We start from the raw sequence: 20,393 nt of genomic DNA on the forward strand, positions 1-20,393 counted from the left end.
GCCCAGGATAATGAGTTGCAATAATCTAACCTTGAAGAGTGTAACGGGTGGATCATATTTTCTAGGTCTGATTTAGAAAGAAGACTTTTAACTTTTGTAATAGATCTCAAGTGGAAAAAGCTACCCTTGATGACAGCACTTATCTATCTATTTAAAAGCAGAGATTAGTCTAGAAACCCTCCAGGGCTCTTTACATGATCTTGTACATTTGATGACAGAGGGCCTAGTTGATCGACCAGTCCAATTAAAGAGGACTTGGGGGAACCAAAAATCAAAAGTTCAGTTTTGCTCTTATTTAACTCTAGGAAGTTGCCTTCTAGCCAGTTCCTGATATTAGCGAAGCAATTTAGGGCAAGCAATGAATGATAAGACAAGCAATATATCTGAAAGATTAAGTCCAGAGGAAGCATGTACACTGATTATTGGATCAGAGAAGAGATGTCATTGCAAGAGGGAGGGGAAGTTATTTTGATTTAATAAAAATTGCCCATTTTGAGTTCATGGTGAATTTAAAGGCATAGTATGTCATTTTGGCCGCTAGAGGTAGAATTTTCAAAACAATAACAAATGTGTAGCTTGATGAAGCTGTGAAGGAGAGGAATAATGGGATTTGTCGTCTTCACCTCCACTGCCGATGGAAATCAATTTGACAGGACTCACACAAATAATGTTCACGGTGGATGAGATAATCTCGTTACAGTTGATCACATGATTTTATTTCATTCTAATGAATTAGCCGCAAGTAACATAATGTTTAATGCCAAATTTCTACTCATACATGTCAATTTATTTGTCAAATTAAATGGTGGGGGAAACGTAGCGTAGGTTTACGTGTTCAAAACAATCATACTAAAAGTACATTTGAACGTACCCACAGCATTTGCAAAAAGGCTGACTTACTTTTTATGTATACCACATACTATATTTAATTACACTGCCTTGGACTTACATGTATACTTCTAGTACCTTGATAGCAGGGGCACCACTAAAGGGGGGGGGAGTTAGGACGATTCTAAGGGCCCACACACTTTTGGGGCCCCCAGAGATCGGTTTTATTAGTAGTAACACTAGTAGTAATGTATTACAGTATAAATGTATAATCTACCAAAGAGTTACAAATATAAAAACAATTATGGCATTTCCGGCAAAATCCAGCAAAACACTCCACTCATGAACCACTCACGGGTAAAACTACGTTCGCTCAAATCCCACTCTGACATGACATTTCTCTGTGCTATAATTGTTGCAGCCATTAAGGTATTTATGTTTAAATATTATAATGTTGTTTTTTTATGTCTATGTTGTCAATCTGTCAATCTATGTAGATTATGAAAAGTGAACAGCATGAGTGAGAAAGGACACCTCATAAGATGCATGGAGTTGGTCAGACATGATTGTGACCACTTCATTAAGTTTTGTTTTGCATAAATTGTATCTTAATTTTAATCAATGTTTCAACAGCCAATTGGGGCATTCTGGGTTGAGCGAGCGGAGCTTAATTGGTCAGTATTATTAAATTGCAGACAAAGATTTTGGATAGCCAGGTTGGTGTGGTAGAGGGCCCAACATCATATTCTTTCATAGGGCCCAAGATTGCTAGTGGCGCCCCTGCTTGATAGTATACTTACTTCATAAAGTATACTTAAAAATATACTTGAACTTTAATTAAGTAACAATTTTTTGTAAGGTTTTAATGCAAAAGTCTTACATATTGTGCCTTTAAGCATCCTCTTGAATTGGATTTTTTTTCTTCCAATGAAACAGAAAGCGTAAAGCTGCACAGGCCTAATATATTTGTATTGCTTTTATATTACATTTCTTAAATAACTGAATCCAGAATTTGCAAAACAAAGACTATAACACCTAACTGCAGTCATGCAGCCATGTGATCAAGAGGGTTTATAAAAGGGCAACACCTTTTGAGAGACTATGAATGAATGGGTGATCCAGTGAACATCCCAGTTGTCACACTGAACAGCTTGTGAATAGAAAAGCTTCATTCAGCAGATAGCATGAACAGAAAAGATTCCAGAAACCTTTGACCCATTTAAATCAGGGGGAAAACATTGGCAGTTGTGCTCCACTTTGTTTTTTTTTCACAGATTTTGCTTTAAATATGGACATTTTTAACAGATAAAATACCCAAGATAGATACAAATCCGCTACAGTCTGAAGAAGCCTTCAAAGCCTTTTTATTTGTATTGCTCAGCAGTAAAAAGTACAGTTTATGTGCTACAAAAGATTAGACATGATTCATAATATTTGAGAGCAGTTTTTTTTCTCATCAGCTGAGCAATTACCGCTCCCCCTGCTTACATATCTAAAACTCATGCCAGCACACAAAAAAGGACGGAACAACAAAAAAAAAACCATACATTTAAAACCATATATATATATATATATATATATATATATATATATATATATATATATATATATATATATATATATATATATATATATATATATATATATATATATATATATATATATATATATATATATATATATATATATATATATATATATATATATATATATATATATATATATATATATATATATATATATATATATATATATATATAAATCTGCTAATCACACAGAAAAAACTGAGATATGTAAAAAAATTATGACGATATGGTCTTAAAACACGTTACCAACCTTGGTGGCACATGTTTAAAGAAAGTACAAAATAAAATAGTTTCTCTTTAGTCTTTATATCTAACAATTACACTCTATTACATCCAGTGATATCATTGACATTCATCTAAAAAAACTGTACAATAGAGCAGTAAGCACTGAGAATCAAAGAGAAATATAAGGAATTCATTTTGGTCTCATTTATTCTCGTCAATGTTCACACAAGGGACAGAGAAAGACAGACAGAACCACAAGCACACTCATTCAACCTTCACTAAGAAAAACGTGTCTTCTAACAAAATATATATATATATATTTAGCCAACCTGTGAAGCAATAATAGTGCCACTTTCTTCAGAGCATGACATAGCAAATAAACAAGTGGTTTATAAAAAAAAAAGAAATTGCATTTCCACTACAGTTATACAGTATAATGCTTAGCCCTGCTAAGTTGAACGCAAACACATACAATATGAACAGATATGATGTGAAATAGAGCACAGTAATATTACCATACAAAGGGCTTTGTATGAGGCATTTCATTGGCATTTAAGCATTTTTTCTACTTGCTTGTGCAACTGTCGACGTGAATTTTAGAGTGTGACGAAATCTTGATAGTAACAAAATCCTGTTTCATATAGTCTAAAGACAACATACACCTCAAATCAGAAAAGATGCATGCAACAAGACATATACACACACATGAAAACATCTCAGACATCTAAGGAATGGAAACAATTGTCGTTTTGTCTTTTGGCTGGTGACTCGACTGGGGACAAACATCTCAGAAAGTCATGATTCATCCTCCATCAAATGCAAACAGGCAATAAACTCAACTTCCTCCATGAGGGAAGCGAGGGTTGCTGCAGTGCCCACTGGACCCATCCCAGAACCGTTCCAGAATCAATGCCCTTTACCCCTGCATCCCCTTACATACGGAATTCAAGTGCGGCAGGCTTTTTTAAGTAATCATATTAAGTATTTTGGGTAACGTCACAAGCATCCCTACATGTTTCTCAGCACTCTGCACCACCAAAGCCACTGGAACATAAGAGCAACAACACTGTTTTTATTCAAAAAAGACATAAAAACCCTTATCACAATGAAGCATTGGTAGAAAATCCACATCAGAAAAATATGCAAGGGCTCCCCTCATAGTAAATAACATTTGTTCTTTTTTGTAATATTCTTTCAGCTCCTTCATATATAAACCGCAGTCTCTGAAGGTTCACCACATATATGTATATATATATATTTATTTATATATATTCTTAAAAAATGCAAGCAAAGAAAGGGGACTGGAAAACCCTCAGGGATTTTGTCTCCTTTTAATAGTGTGTTTAGATATCAGAGGCCTTGTCTCTGTTGATAAAGAGAGTCTCTTGGCAAAAGGGGTTAACCAGAACCACGCCGCTGTCGCTGTAGTCACCATTAGGGGGCAGACACGTCTCTTGTTCCTGAAACACAAAGAAGAACGTTAGCACTGTATACTTGCTTTCAGGCTAACTAAAAGCTAAATCACTCAAGAGCAGCTGCTACAAAGCTAAATGCAGTTAAGGTGAAAGGAACAGGTATTCTTCTCAGGATCTATGTTCTTAACAAATGTGCATTTCTATGGTGTACTGATTGAGTTCTATGTGAAATAAATGGGAGGAAATGAAGGAAGAAGCAGGTTAAATTGCACCTGTGGGGAAAGACGACTAATTATGAGGCTCTAGATTCTAAGACGTTGTGTATTTGGTCACACATAATGGGAATTCTCATTCAGACATAAAAAGGAATCCATCCATCCAACTATCCTCATTTATCTATCTAAAAACTGGGAATTCTGAATAGGATAAGATAAAAGAGTCGACTGAAAACACTGTTATAGAGGAAAACTGAGGACAAAGGAATAAAGGAAAGGAGTGGATGTGTCTGGTGCTTCTCTAAGAGAGGTAAAGGAAGATATGAACACCTGGGTCACCGGCATCCAAAGCATGATTCATCATCATCATCACCATCATCATCATCACACTCCTGTCAGAAAATGCCAGCAAGCAGGAATGAAAAGGTGGAAAAAAGAAGCATGGAGAGGTTGAAATGGAAAATGTCAATGAAGGGATGATGGTAACAATCTGACAAAAGGATCTGAAAAAAAAAGACTATGAAACTCCCTTCCTTTCATTTGTTTTGTTTAATAGTCATTTTATTTCAGCTAGTTCGATAACAGACTCCAGTAATTCATTGGTCATTGAACAGGGAATTAATGAGTCGACTAACTATAGTGAATCAGGTTTATTTTCCTTTACCCCTATACTGGGGAGTCTGCTCTGTATTTTCTACTGCACAAGAGGCGTGATAAACTAGCATTATTTAAATGACTCTGTATAATTGGATAGACCTTAAACCAGTAAGACCACACAAGGGCAACGACCCATCACTTCTCTATCCGTCATCGTGTTAAACCCCGCCAATAGCGTGCCCAGGTGGATAAGCCAGTCTGTGATTGGTTCCCGCAAAAGAGTAAGAAGCAGTAGAAATGAATGTACAGGTTTCCAGACTGAGTTGCAGGGCGAAATCAAATCGCTGGCAGATCAGGCTGGGTTTACCCAGTCTACCTATATTGCCCACCCAAGTTCATAAACTACTCTCATCAGAAATCAGGTGGGTCTGACAAAATCGAACCAATTTTTTAAAAAGTGTCTGTAGATATTATTGCCGAACCTATTGCGTCGATTTTTTATCTGAGTCTATCCACTAATGTAATACCGCCATCCTGGAAATCAGCTATGGTTATGCCAATATTAAAAGGAGGCGATCCTTCCGATTTGAATAATTATCGCCCTATTTCTAAACTACCGGTTTTAGTAAAAGTTTTTGAATCTATGGTAAATGATCAAATGAAAGAATACCTACTTAAACATAATATTTTAAACGCATCTCAGTCAGGATTTAGAGCGGGTCATAGTGCGATCACAGCTACTACATTAGTTACTAATGATTTAATCACTGCTCTCGATAAGAGACAGCACTGTGCGGCTTTTGTTGATTTGACAAAAGCATTTGACTTAGGGGATCATGCCTTACTGTTACAGAGGCTTAAAAGTACAGGCCTCTGTAATTCGGCCTCGAGTTGGTTTTAAAACTATTTTTCTGATAGAACTCAATGTGTTGCTGTAGATAATTACACCTCATCCATGGTAACAGTCAAGAAAGGTGTCCCACAAGGTTCTTTACTGGCACCACTTATTTTTTCTATTTTTATTAATGAATTGGGGCAGGGGATAAAATCTGCAAAGTGACATTTTTATGCTGATGATACAATTATTTATTCCACTGCATCCTCTACATGTCTCAAGCTATTGAAATTCTTCAGGATTCTTGTTATACTTTTCAGCTTACTTTAATAAAACTGAAATTAGTTTTAAATGTGAACAAAACCAAGTATATTATTTTCACGCGCAGCCGTTCTATGACCACTGTCCCGCCTATTCGTACTATTGATGACCTGCATATGAGTACCAACTTACAAATATTTAGGAATATGGCTTGATGAGAAGTTATTATGTTCATATTGATTACTTGGTGAAAAGACTTAAACCAAGGTTGGGTTTTCTTTTTCGACAAAAAAAAAAAAAAAAGGCTTTTCCTTTGGAGCTAGAAAGAGAATTATACAGAGTACTTTTTTTTTTTTTTTTTCTATAGTGGTTATTTATATGCATGCTTCTACATATTTATTGAAAAGGCTTGATTGGGTTTTATCATACTGCACTGCGTTTTATAACAAATGCTTGTTCATGTACTCATAACTGTTTGCTGTACAACTATGAAGGTTATATCAAAGGAGGAAATCACTTATGTTAGTATTGTAAAGACATTGGTATGCTTCCAAATTACATTACTAGTATTTTATGCTTATGAATGAACCATAGTACCAGATCATCAAATGTGATTAAATTAGTAGTACCTAGGGTACAGTCAGAGCATGGAACATCATCATTCTCTTATTATGCTCCATGGCTGTGGAATGAATTTCAAGTTACTACTCCACTAGAAACAATTTCTCCTTTGAATATGTTCAAAAATGTTATTGCAGTGCAAAATTAACCAATCATGTTGCTGTTCTAATCAATTTGTTGATTTATGATATGTTTTAGCTTTGACTGTTTAGAATTTATCATGCGTGTTATATGTTTATGTGAAATTGTATTACGGCCATCTTGGCCAGGACTCCCTGGAAGAAGAGATTTCTTTTAATCTCAATGGGACCTTCCTGGAAAAATAAAGGATAAATAAAATAAATAAATAAATAAAAACTGGACAGTTTAAAATATATATATCTGGACACCAGGTGACAATATATAATGTGAATGGGAAATCATGCACTCTTAGTTATCATTAAGTGAGTTTTTCAAGCACACATTGTCTTGATTGCAATGATTATTGTTCATTTCATAATGATACACCAGCAAAGGAAAAAGCCATGAGGGCTGTCAAACAATTAAACATTTTAATCTAAATAATTACATGATGTGCCGATTAATTGATCGCAAATTAATCGCACATCATATTGGCTGAGAAATTACCAGCAAAAGATAATTTAAAGTGCCCCTATTATTCTTTTCCGAATATTACCTTTCATGCAGTGTGTATATTATAGCCAGTGTTGGGGGTAACGCATTACAAGTAACTTGAGTTACGTAATAATATTACTTTTTCCAAGTAACTAGTAAAGTAACGCATTACTTTTCAAATTTACTACAAAATAATCGGGAGTTACTTTTTCAAAAAAAGTAACGCAAGTTACTTTTTCCACATTAATATGACTGACAGCTCTCCTGCCCCCATGTTGAGAAAATAAGTGAAGAGGCGTTGTGTGTAAACATGATGGTTATTGTTGTTCTAGACTAAATGTGAGCATTTATTTATCTCACTTGCACAATAAAGATTCTGTGCTCCTCAAAATAAATAAAATCAGTCAAATTCAAAATCAGAGTACTATGCAAACCTCCAATAATTAAATGTTAAATAAAACAACTATTTTTATGCATAATCTACCTTTATATTTCATTTACCACTGTCTTGCTGCTGACCTTTGATGATGAAAATTACTAGATGTTTGGTTTTTATTGGTAAAACTTTTTTCTCCTGCATCCTATTCTACCATTATCCAGAATGGCAGCACAGCAGAGCTGCGCCCTCTACTGTTCATGCATGAATTAGCATTTTTACCTCAGCCTGGGGCTTATTATTTCAATTTTGGTATGAAGAGGTATTTACCGTTGCACAAAAATATAACTTTATTGTTATAAAAAACAAAACAAAAACAAGCCCAGCCCAGGTGAGAAAAAGTAACGCAAAAATAACGTAACGCATTACTTTTCTTAAAAAGTAACTAAGTAACTCAATTAGTTACTTTTTAAGGGAGTAACGCAATATTGTAATGTATTACTTTTCAAAGTAACTTTCCCCAACACTGATTATAGCTGTCTGTGAATGTAAACGGTCTGCAAAGTTGTGAAGTTGAAAGTGCACAATAAATCTAGCGTCAGTTCTGGTAGGTCATGTTAGTCAAGCTTGCAGCAGCTGACTGTCAAATGATCACATCTACCAATAGGAATACGACGCCTATCACAGCACACATATATAAGCTCCTTCAGTACTATCAGCAGCTATCGCGTTTCTCCAGAGCTCATTTATCCTCCTCCATCCCCAGCTCCTCCTCTCATCCAGTCAGGATTTGGTATTCTGATTCCCCTTGAATCAGACTAAAGTACTGAATTATTTTTGAACATTAAATATTGACATTAATGATATCTGGAATACATTATGTTGGTTCTGTTCTGTTTACCCTAGGGTGGTTATCACTCCTCTCCCTGCTCTTGCAATGCTGCATGGATGCGCAGGGAGTTCTTGCCCAGAACAGAACCATACCGTCAATCCACACTGTATGCTTCTCAAAAAAAACTACCACTAGGCGGCGTTAACTGTCTAAATGATTCATTCATTCATTCACTGATTGTTCAAACAACTGATTAATTAATTAATTAATTAATTAATTAATTAATTAATTTATTCATTCATTCATTCATTCACTGATTTGTTCAAACAACTGATTCATTCAGGAATTAAGTAAATGACTCTCTATGAATGGGTCATAGAATCCTTGGTTCAGCCGATTGATTCTACAAAACGCAGATTGATTAAAAAACGAAGCACCCGCTGTGTGTTGTTCGAATACACACAACAATTCTGCTCTAGCTTTACAGATAATATTTTTGGCAAAATCGCAAAAACAGACAATACAGTCTCTAAATTATAATACAATTTAAACTTCTTAACTTCTTATTTAAAGAACTGTTGTATAAAATCAATTCACATTTGCACTTGTGCTATTGGGGACAAAAACAGCACTCATGTGATATTGCTTAACTATATCATATGATATAAATATGAGACAAAAACTCATACAGGGACATTTAGCCCTGATATCTTGAATTTTAGGGGCATTATAACCCACCTCATTTTTCATTGCGGAAGTAAGCTATTTTGGTAAAACTATTTGCGCTACAAACCAGTGTGTTTATAATTACGAAAATACATAAACATATGGTAAGAAATACCAGTTTGCAAAATCAAGCAGCAAAACAAGCTTTTTTGTACAGCTAAAAATTACTGGAAGCGGAAGACACCAGATACCAGACACATTCAATTTACACTCTTCAATGTGAAAAATAAAGTGGATAGGCTGTTGCCCTGCTTCATGTTCGTCACCAATCAACTGTATGAAATGTAAGATAACCTACATAGGTCTGGGTTCCATAATGAATTAAATTAGCATGTTAAATCGACAGTGCCATTCAGCCAGATATATTATTCAGATGATCATTCATAGAGTAAATCATATGAACAGCAAAACATTTTCTGTCCATAAAAACATAAAGTTAAATGAAAGTTTTTTTTAATTGCTGTAAATGGCAAAAACCATATGCCAACAATATGTAAACATTCTTCCATTTTTGTTGGCCTTCTCTGCAGTTTTAAAGGATGGTATAGCGAAGTAGTGTATTGAAGCCAAATGATGGAGAAAGGTGGGAGGAACAGGATCATGAAATGTTGCGAGCTGGAATTGAACCCAAATCAACCACACAAGCACCACAGCTCAGTATTTCAGAGCACATGCGTTAACTAAACATGTAGGAAACATTCTGGGGCTTGCTTAGAGCCCTGGAACTCACTCAATCAGTTGTGCTGCTTTCCAATTCACCTGCTTATATACTATGCACAAAAATATGTACTCTGTGAAAAAAAGAGTGTGTAGCAGAAGAGCAGGTAAGTTTTGGGATATGCTGCTACCACATAACTGCATCTTTAAAGTCACGCAAAAAGGAAATTCTATTTTCCAATAGCATATTATTGTTCTTATTGTGAATTAATCATCCATGCATTTGTTTCTTTTTTGTAAAACATGACCCAAAAAAATTTCATTTTTTATTAAAATATCATAACATGATATTCCAGTGAAACAACAGACTTCTCTATGGTTGCTTGTGCCAGTTAAGTTGTTTTTCTTCTTTTCCAAACATTCACTCACTTGTACATCACAAAACGGAAGAAATGTTATGTTGCTACTTCTGTTACATCAAGGCTTTAACCTCTTAAACTCCAAGGACCCTAATAAGGTGCAAAGTGCATCACTTTGGCATTTGTTTTACACAAAGTAACTTATTTACACTAAATTACTCTTGGACCATTTCCGCCTGAATTTGGCCTACCCAAATTGAAAGCTTCCCATACCCACATGCAGTGGTCTACTCTAAATACACAATTTGGGTGTCATTTTACAGGAAACCCTTTGAAGTTACATTAAAAAAAATTGTTTTCCAGTATTTGCTAGCATCTAGCCAAAACTGTCTGCAGGGTGCTATACACACAGGGCCTGAGTTATACACTTTCAAAAATGAATTTATAACCAAAAAAATCAAAACGGGCCTCTTTTTTGGGGGGGTTTATTACAGCTCAGACAACATAAATGTTTATCCCTTTTAGCAGTGTTTTATGTAACTTTAAATGCTTTCCTGTAGAATGACACCAAAATATTAAGCTTTTCAATTTGGGTAGACAAATCCAGGCGGAAATCCCCAAAAATGGTCCCAGAGCTAAGGAGGTTAAACACAAAAAGCAGAGGCTAAAATGTCTGTCTGTCAGTACCTCAGTCTCTAGTGATTGTATCTCGCGTGGGAGCTCCACAGCATGGCGGGTAAAGTAATCCATGGTGATGGCGTCGTTCCAGTAGCTCAAGTTGTTCTCCTGAGTAGCTGACTTCTTCTTTTTCCTCATACAGCATACGGTAAGTAGCACGGCTGAAGAGAAAAAGACATTCATTAAAAGATTTATATTCAATATCTAACTACGTTTTAGCTTTAAGACCACATTAATAACTTCTGAACTTTGTATGATGTGTTTCAGAAAGTTGTAAGCAAAAAATACTAAGCCACAAAGGGAATATTATGTTATCCTGCTTTTTTGGAAAAGTTCCTGTTAGAAATGATGACAGACAGCACAAGTTTTCAAAGCTGGAGGAAGTGTGATTTGGTTACTCACAGCATGAGGAGACAGGCACACTAATGGCAAGAACCAACCACACAATGTCCATTTTGTCCAGGCAGATTGTGTATTTTTTGTGAGGAGGACCCAGCGCAGGGCCCGACTGGTTTCCAGACCCCCATGGGCCTTGTGTGGTGGCTGGGACCTGCCTATTCATGAAGCTCCCGCTAGCTGTGGAGGGTGCCTCTGATGTGTCCGAATCATTCTCTGCAGGCCACGAGGCTCCAGTGCTGTTGATAATGTCTGTGACATTAGTCAGGGAGACAAGAGAATCAATGGTCATTTTGGTGGTTTCATCCCAACCACCTTGGACTAAAGTAGTGGGATTGGATGTGGTAATGTGGTTGGAAGGCGGGGGTAGAGCTGAGGAAGGAGACTGGATTTCAATTTGTGCCAAAGCCTCTCCCACTGTTTCCAAAGGGAGAGTGGGATTCTCTGTTAAAGACACGTCGCGCAATGTAATGGTGTGGCGTGGAGCCGAATGATATTGTACGGGATCAATGGGGTCTTCTACTCCCAACTTTTCAGTGTCTGGGGTCTTCAAAAGGCCCTTGGCACCGGGTCCGGGGGCCACATAACTTTCAGTCCCTGAGAAAAAAGAATGACCCGAGCCAGAATTTGTGGTTTGGTTTCCACCGTCCAACCCAGTAGCACTGATCTGATTTCTATGGACCAAACCTGAGGGCTCAAACTGGTTCACTGGCTTTCTACTGATTGTACTCGGCTTATTGGTATTAGTGCTAAAGTTCTGGTCTTGGGTTCTGGGGGTGAAAAACCCAGAGGTTTTTCTATTGAACATACTTCCAGAGGTCAGTTGGGGCGCTTCTGCTTTTGGAAGAGGGATTCGAGGTGGTGCCTGATCCCTGGGACCAGAAAGATGGACCCCTGCTGTTGATGTCTGAACTATGGCAGAAGGTACAGTGGTCTTCGGTGTCTGGAATGGGTGGACAGTAGTGGGTCTACGGATGGCTTCTAGAGAGGCCAGTGCCTGGTTGTGCAGATCCCCAGTGCTGGAACCCTCCTGCCAGCTCAAGGGCCCCGGTGAGAGGGGGGTTGGGGTTCTGCTCCTCGATGACATGGAGACAAGTTCCCGAGGCGTTTGGCTGGGGTGAAGCTCCTCTGCAGAGAACACCAGCCCAACTGGCACAAACAGAATCAGTAGAACACCTAAAAAAGGAAAACAGACAGTGAGAGGAATGAAGACATAATTATTTTATGCAAAAACTGAATCTCGTTGCACCAAGGAAACATTTACTTCAAGCTGTATTAGTCCATAATGAGCCTTACAGGAACATTAAGGGATGAGTCAAGGAACAGTTTTGAACAGTTTGAATGCCGGTATGGTTACTAAGTGTCTGGATGACATCACCACAAATGGCCGGGACCCTACTTTAACCTCCTGGGACCCAGAAAAAAAAAAGTAAATTTTTTGAATTTAGTATTTTTTTATGTCATTAAATTGTTTAGAGCATAAGAAACAAATGGAAAAAAAAACATTTTTGAAAAATTATATTTTATTCATCTGTTATGATATGTCCTCTGTAGTTGACACCAGGACTGAGTTGTTAAAAAAATTAAATTACATGAAATCGCATGTATAGGCAAAAACAATGGGATTTATTTTTAACTCATCAATCAATTTTTAGGTTTCAGGGTTTTTTTTTAAACAAACTTTATTTAAAGATGATTCTGAACTATGTTATGAGAGATATAATGAAATGCATTCATATACCATTTTACTTTATGAAATATGTGGGTAAAATGACAATACTTGGATTTTCCCATTCAATACAATGTATCTATTCACTGCATCTAATTTGCATATTAATGTGTTCTTGGTGCAACATGTAATGAAAAAAGAAGTGTAATAATGGGAGGAAAAATTGGCAACATTTTCAAAATAATATCTAATATTTCATAGGAATATTGTTATGTAATTTCTTTCCCTGTTCACTTGTTATGTCTCCAAAATGCCTGATAATAATGATTTAAATCCTGGTGTCCACTATAGTGGTCATTTATGAAATCAATGCCCTGTTCTGTAACAGAAAGTCATATTTTGATTAGAAACCCCATAACATTTTCCTGAGATGTTGATTTATAACAAACAATTTGAAAATTAATCAGATTTAAATTATAATTAAAAAATATGATCATATTTCCATAAGAGTGCTCAACATTAATGTCAGCCATTTTTAAAGACCAAGAAGAAGTTGTTGTCCTGGTGAAACCTCCAAACATTTGGTATCCCTGCAAAGCCCCGAATGTGCTCTTTACTGGACACCCAGACTGTGACATGTGACATGTATGATGTCAGAGAAATTCACTAAAATATAATGTCCACTACAGTGGACAAAAGTCTATTCTTGGGTCCCAGGAGGATATGGTTCAAAATGGTGTTTTATGTCACCACAGCATACACAAAAACATATATTTTCTATCGCCAGATGATCAGAGTGAGGTCATTGTTTCATCTGCATGCCATTTTAGTTGCTATAGAAACCAAGATTCAGCTCTAAGAAGATGGAAGGCAGTGAAAGATGAGAGAACAACATGACAAACAATATCAAGAAGACATCTGAGTCAGTTCAATCCCAGCTACTGAGTGATTGCCATTGTTGTATGTCGCCTAGGTGTTCAAAATGTGACATTCTTTATGAGAAATGCGTTTCATGCTATACACACAGAACCCTTCTAAGCCTCTGCTTTTATCTAATAGTCAGACCAAAGCTAATCACTCTGATTAGCAGTGGTGTCAAAATGACATTATGACACCACTGATTGCACCACAAAAACAAACACAGTCCCAAACCCTTCACTACTGACTATCATGAAGTTTAGGGTGCAATTCTCACTATTAACTAGTTGCTTATTAGCATGCATGTCTGGAGCTGCTGTGCTGTTGACGACTAACAACAAACTCTTGCTTGTATTTATTATTTTGTACTGTATGTTAATTTTTTTGTGCTTCCTTGTCGTTTGTTCATCATCTTCACTTTATTTTTCATGAAGCATTATTTTGTTGCGCTTCAGTTATGACAAATAGTCATTCACTTTTGCATTGCGTGTGTAACAGAAGTCAGCTAGTGAGAGTTGTTCAGGCTGATGACTGCTAGAGAATGCAAGGATTTGGCACCCTTGTTAGTGTGTCTTGCATGCCAACGATCAGGGTTCGACTCGGAGCAGGGCGGTTAGGTTTGGAGAGTGATCTTTGGAGGCGGAGCAATGAAGAGGGGGTTGTGTTTGTTTGGGTTGATTTCAAATATCAATAATGTTCAGCAACGACTTAGAAATATTGCTTACCCCATCTTTAATGTTCACGGAAGATGATTGTGAATACCAACACAACTCTTTTAGTTTAAGAGTGTGTGTGGTGAGATATAATATTTGACAACTGTTTTACAATGGATATTTTTAACAACCCACAGTAACCTACAGGGATGCAAACTACTCAACTTTTTAAATGTAATTTCGCCATTTTTAATTTAAATGATGTCATTCATAACTGTTAAATGTTTTACATATTAGACATACTAACAAGAGTAAATGTGTGCATATTTTTAAATAAAATATTATTTGCAAAGAGTTTAAAAGGATTACTTCACAACTATATAGGCTATAATTTGACCTAGAACTTCTTTTACCATTCTTACCGTTTTCTCTTTTTTATCTTAATCTTCTTTCTCTAAATCCCTTGCAATCCTTTATTTATTTATTTTTAAGTAACTTACATTTTTTTTGTCCCCCCCAATGTTCAAGACATGGTTACAGCCTTGCTACACATACTAATAGGAGAAAAAGGCTATACAACAGGTTTACCGATTGAAACTTCTTTTCTAAGATTACCCTGTTGCACTGATCAACAACAGACAGCAAGTTGACCGAGTAACTCTTTAGTGAATCAGGAGTTTCCTACAAATCATAAGCCACCCATGCTGAGTAAGCTGTGAGAGAGTTAAACAGACAGTGTTTCTTTCAAGCCCCAATGCTAATTCATAATTACCATATCAAACACGAGCATGACCATGCTAGAAACGTACATGACATGCTATGATGACAATATCACCATGCTGATTTCAAAGTTCACTACCACAGTACATAAGCTTTGAATGTATTTGCCATGTCCATGTTTTTTTTTGGAATCAAAAGGTATTACATCTCCCATACAGCCATTCCAATCCAACGCAGCATTAATAAAACATCACCCTGTAAATAAAACATGAATCATTGCTTATTTAACAACAAAGTGGCGCGTTTAGATCAGACACAAGCTCTCAAGCTCGCTCCCCTCTGCACACATCCTCAACATATTCCCAGGGTGTTTAACAAGCCGTGGATCTAAGGTTCACACAGCCACTGAAATCATCCGAACATGAGCTCCCTGGTCCAATGTAAACATACCGCTGTCCTATTAGCAGAGTCATGTTTTATAATTTATCATTTAAAAAATGTTAAAAGTTTGGAAATGGCTTTCAAGTCTGTTAACATCAGAAAAAGCTGTGATTACTCAGTAGTTTGTATTAACTTTTTATTTTGGTGGCTTGTCTGTTCCCACTGGTTTGTGTTCAGTTAATATGGTATTTGAATGATCAGTCAAAAATTATGTGTTATATCAAAGCAAATGAGAAAATCAGAAGCCAACAAACTCAGAGATCACATCATTACAGACAAAATACAAGCATGCCAGCATGCTAATTTTACTATTTCTGCCATATGGAATAGTATACATATAGGATGTACAGAAATATGTGTAATTAGGTAGAATTTCAGTCAAGTAGTAATGAGTAATTTTACAGATATAATTCTAAATATATTTATTTCTGCACTTAAGATCCTCAAAAAACTCTTGAGTATCTTTCAAATATTTGGTACTACTAAGGCAATCTTTGAAAAATCCAAAGCACAAGCAGACTCCCAGAAGTAGCGTAACAACATTCAGTCAGACTGACTATTTAATGCAGTTTTTATTTATTTATTTTTTATTTATTTTGTGCGCAATATATGACCATCCATGAACAGACTGTGGGAGGTCTGTGGGTCTTCTGTCTGAGTCTCAGATTAGGACTATGATTGTTTTTTTCCCCATATATTTATTAAACATTTTCCAACTTTAGCAGAAAGCAAAAAAGAAAATTCAACCACCATTAAGAAAAATGACACACACACAAACACACACACACACACACACACACACACACACACACACACACACACACACACACACACACACACACACACACACACACACACACACACACACACACACACACACACACACACACACACACACACACACACACACACACACACACACACACACACACACACACACACACACACACACACACACACACACACACACACACACACACACACACACACACACAGCAAGTAATAATCATCCACTTAAAGGGTAAAAAAAAAAAAAAGAAATAAAGGTAAAAACCATTATGTACTCACTTAAGGCACATGAATGGGAAAATCTTTCCGCAGAGTAGTTGACAATTCAGTCACTATTGATATAGGGCTTCGACTCTATAAAACTGGTCTAGCTAACCATTAACTAGACAAGTTAAATATTCCGGTGGAATTAGTTCCATCAAAATCTTGTGCCAACCTGATATACTCAGAGTCTTGTCACTTATCCACCTCAGTAAAATGTTTTTCCTAGCTGTAAAAGTGAGAAGATTGTACCGTCTTTTTTCTTTTGATAAAATCAAAGCTTTATCATATAAGGTAAAAGATCTAATACCAACTCCTTATTAAAGATATTACTCATTTCAGAAACTATCTTGGCTCAATATATCTGAAACCGATTACAGTGAGTGAGAGTATTTGTGTTTTGCACTTAAAGGTGCAGTGTGTAATATTCATGAGTAGCCTGACGTCGTCATACTTAATTCTAGTCAGAATATGAGTCTGAGACCGCTCCGTTGGGCTGTGATTATGGGGCGTGTTTCAAACGAACCAGGAAAGATCTCAATTGGATAGACCTACAACCAATCAGAGCAACGGAGCGACGCACAACGTTAGTTGTCAAATGTCAACAGAACTCAACTGCACTGTGTTGCCATGTCCGCGGGTTGAAGCGACCCCAATTATGTGATATACAAACCCAGGAATGCGATTTTTAGCTGCCAGCCCTGCCAAAATAACACATATTTTACCCCCCAAATGCCTTTTTTTTCCCGGAGAACCCCCCCTGGAAAGCTATTGGGCTTGTTTTTGGCTAGTTTTGAGGAACGTTAGCAATTGGGCGGGTTTTGTTGTAAAAACTTGGCAACCCTGTCTGCACGCACGCTGGAATAAGTAGCCTAACGTTAGAAGAACAAGATTAGTGTACGATCTTTGCCGGTGTTGTAAAAAAAATAATTTAAGGATACACAGAGTACTTACCAACACGATCATCATTTCTGAGAGAAATAGTAAAGGTGAATGCATATACGAACAAGTTCTCCGTTTAGGATTAGAACAAACTCAACCCAAGCGGCTTTTGATGACATGGATGATTACGATACTGTTTATCATCTGTCCATCATCGTCTAAAGTCCGCCCTGACAATTTCATTGGTCCGAACAGTTTCTGTTCGGGCATAATTACTTCTCTACCGATCAATTCCAGACCGAACTGCCCGAGTAAAAATGTTGTGGGCGGGGCTAAGTTCGGCTGGCATCCAGGCTAATTCATGAGGATCTATTGACGGAAATTCAATATAATATACATAACTATGTTTTCAGTGGGGTATAAAGACCTTACATAATGAACCATTATGTCATGCTGACCCCTGGGTGCTGACACACCTTCAGGGGTCTAGTGGAGTCCATGCCTTGACGGGTCAGGGCTGTTTTGGCAGCAAAAGAGGGACCAACACAATATTAGGGATAATGTCATAATGTTACATGCCTGATCGGTGTAAATCCTCCAGGGGACCACTTAAATGGAAATTAACTAACATTTGGCATTGTTTTCATGTTACCAACAGGCATAGCCTCAGACTTATTTAGATTAATTGTATATCCTGAGAAAGTACTGAAAGTATTAAGAATATTAAGAAGAGATGGTACTAAATATGCAGGATTTGAAATAAAATTGAGCACATCATCTGCATAAAGGGCTATTTTATGATGCCTGTCCCTCAATGTAAAGAAAAGCTTGCTGATCTGGAACTATTTGTAAGAACAATAAACCTACTTGGTCATCCTTGATAACGTTGTACTATGATTGTTTAATAGAAATGTTGTACCAGAAACAACAAAGGATGATCCAGGAACATGTCCAATTTAACAAATCACGTTAATCCATGAGTGACGTACGATATGTGTGTGGTTGTACGTGTGAATGAATGGAAGCTAGAAAGAAGGCGAGAGACAGTATCTGCCATATTACAATTTTTTTTTTGCTTTTAAAAACACTGGCATTACCAAGGTTATCTCCCATCTATCAATGAATGACTCACTCTCTAGTGACATTTATGCTCACACACACTGTTACATTCCTCTGACTCACAGTGTAATAGTGAGGGGGAGGCAGAGGAGGACAGCACATAATACATCACAGCACTGGGTGAAAACACACACTGGATACTTTGCAAGATGAGCACTGGACCATAAGGGGCATGTGGGTGTTAAATCAACTACAGGCACTTCTAATGCCCAAGTGCTTGATTTTTATTAAAAAATAACAGATATTAACTAACAGATTTTTTTTTTTTTTTGAAGGATGCATCAAAACTGTCTTGGAAAGTCGGTGTACCATACTTTAATTTATATTTGTTACTTTTTTAAAAAATGCTTTAATACACTGTTTGGGGTTGTTGAAAGAAATCTCTTATGCTCATTAAGGCTGGCTTTATTTGATCAAAAATACAATAAAAACAGTAATATTGTGAAATATTATTACACTGCAAAATAACTAATTTCTATTTTAATATATTTTAAAAATGTAATTTATTTTTGTGATGGCAGAGCTAAATTTTCAGAATCATTACTCCAGCCATCAGTGTCACATTATCCTTCAGAAATCATAGTAAAATGCTGATTTGGTTCTCAAAAAACATTTCTTACATGTTAAAAATTATATTAATTATATATTTTTTGTGATGTATTTTACCCCCAGAATTCTTTGATGAAAAGAAAGTTCAAAACAACAGTATTTTTTTTATGTACTGAATAATTTTGAATGGTATATTCAAATACCCTTGTAAAACGAAATATTCAAATATATTACTGATCTGCCCGCATTGACACTATATGATAATTTAACTGAGCTGGATGACATCACTGTTTTCTCCAGAGCAGCTGTACAGCCGATTCAAATTCTGTTGCATTACTTTCCTGTTAACACAGTGAAGCTGCTTTAAAACAATCGGCATTGTAAAAAGCGCTATATAAATAAAGGTGACTTGACTTGACCTTGTCTCAGACTTTCCATCTTAAAATATGAAAATATTGAAACAATCCTTATGGCACTCAGACAGGCATGTTCTATGCAATTGAGGTGATAGAAAAAAAACAAGATACATTTCAACATTATTTGTTCTTCAGATATTCAGCTTTATCCAAATTAACCCACATTTGGTTTTCGACCCCTGAGAACTACCAGTTTACTCACAGAGCCGCATTAAGATCTCCATATCTCTGGGACTGAATCATCGAGGGCCTTTAAAATGGAGATACCAAAATAAAACTTTGTTAAGTATCAGAATCTAAAAGGATATCAAGATATATTTAATACTTCTTGAGTTACAGGTATTCAAACTTGAGGGGAAAAAAACGCAAGAACTGCTTTTTCCCCATTTTTGAACGGTTACCGTTGGCATATAATGCAACAAAGATTGCTAAAGTCAACATATTTTACTAATAGACCAACCAATCTCTGTGTACAAATAAAATAATGATGCTGCCATCTTTATAAAGTAATTTTAACCTTATAATTTGGCTCCAAATCTCAGGTGAAAATTGTCATTTTGAAACCCCTCTACAAAACAGTGGATTACTCAATATATTAATTTGTGACATTCAATCTTTTGGCTTTCATCACTATTTATGTTTGTCTTTCTAGAGAAAATAATGTTAACAAAATAAAAAATTTGAACTGGGGACCTTGAGTTGACACAGAATGACCCAATTGTCCTTTTGGTGCCACTTCCATCACTAACAACAA

General features: G+C 36.3%; 1 protein-coding gene across 1 annotated transcript in view; it reads right to left on the minus strand.

The window, feature by feature from the left end:
* Nucleotides 1-3,836: 3,836 nt before the first annotated feature.
* Nucleotides 3,837-20,393, minus strand: part of tmem108 (transmembrane protein 108) — a 103,962-nt gene continuing 87,405 nt past the window's right edge. Inside the window, exons 3-5 of the mRNA XM_079806189.1 lie at nt 11,229-12,398; nt 10,836-10,987; nt 3,837-4,099 (exon numbers count right to left, since the gene is read on the minus strand). Coding sequence (XP_079662315.1) covers nt 3,983-4,099; nt 10,836-10,987; nt 11,229-12,398 — 1,439 coding nt within the window. The 3' untranslated portion in view covers nt 3,837-3,982. The remainder of the gene's footprint in view (nt 4,100-10,835; nt 10,988-11,228; nt 12,399-20,393) is intronic.

This window comes from Gobio gobio (assembly GCF_949357685.1).
Source record: "Gobio gobio genome assembly, chromosome: 23".
Taxonomy (NCBI): domain Eukaryota; kingdom Metazoa; phylum Chordata; class Actinopteri; order Cypriniformes; family Gobionidae; genus Gobio; species Gobio gobio.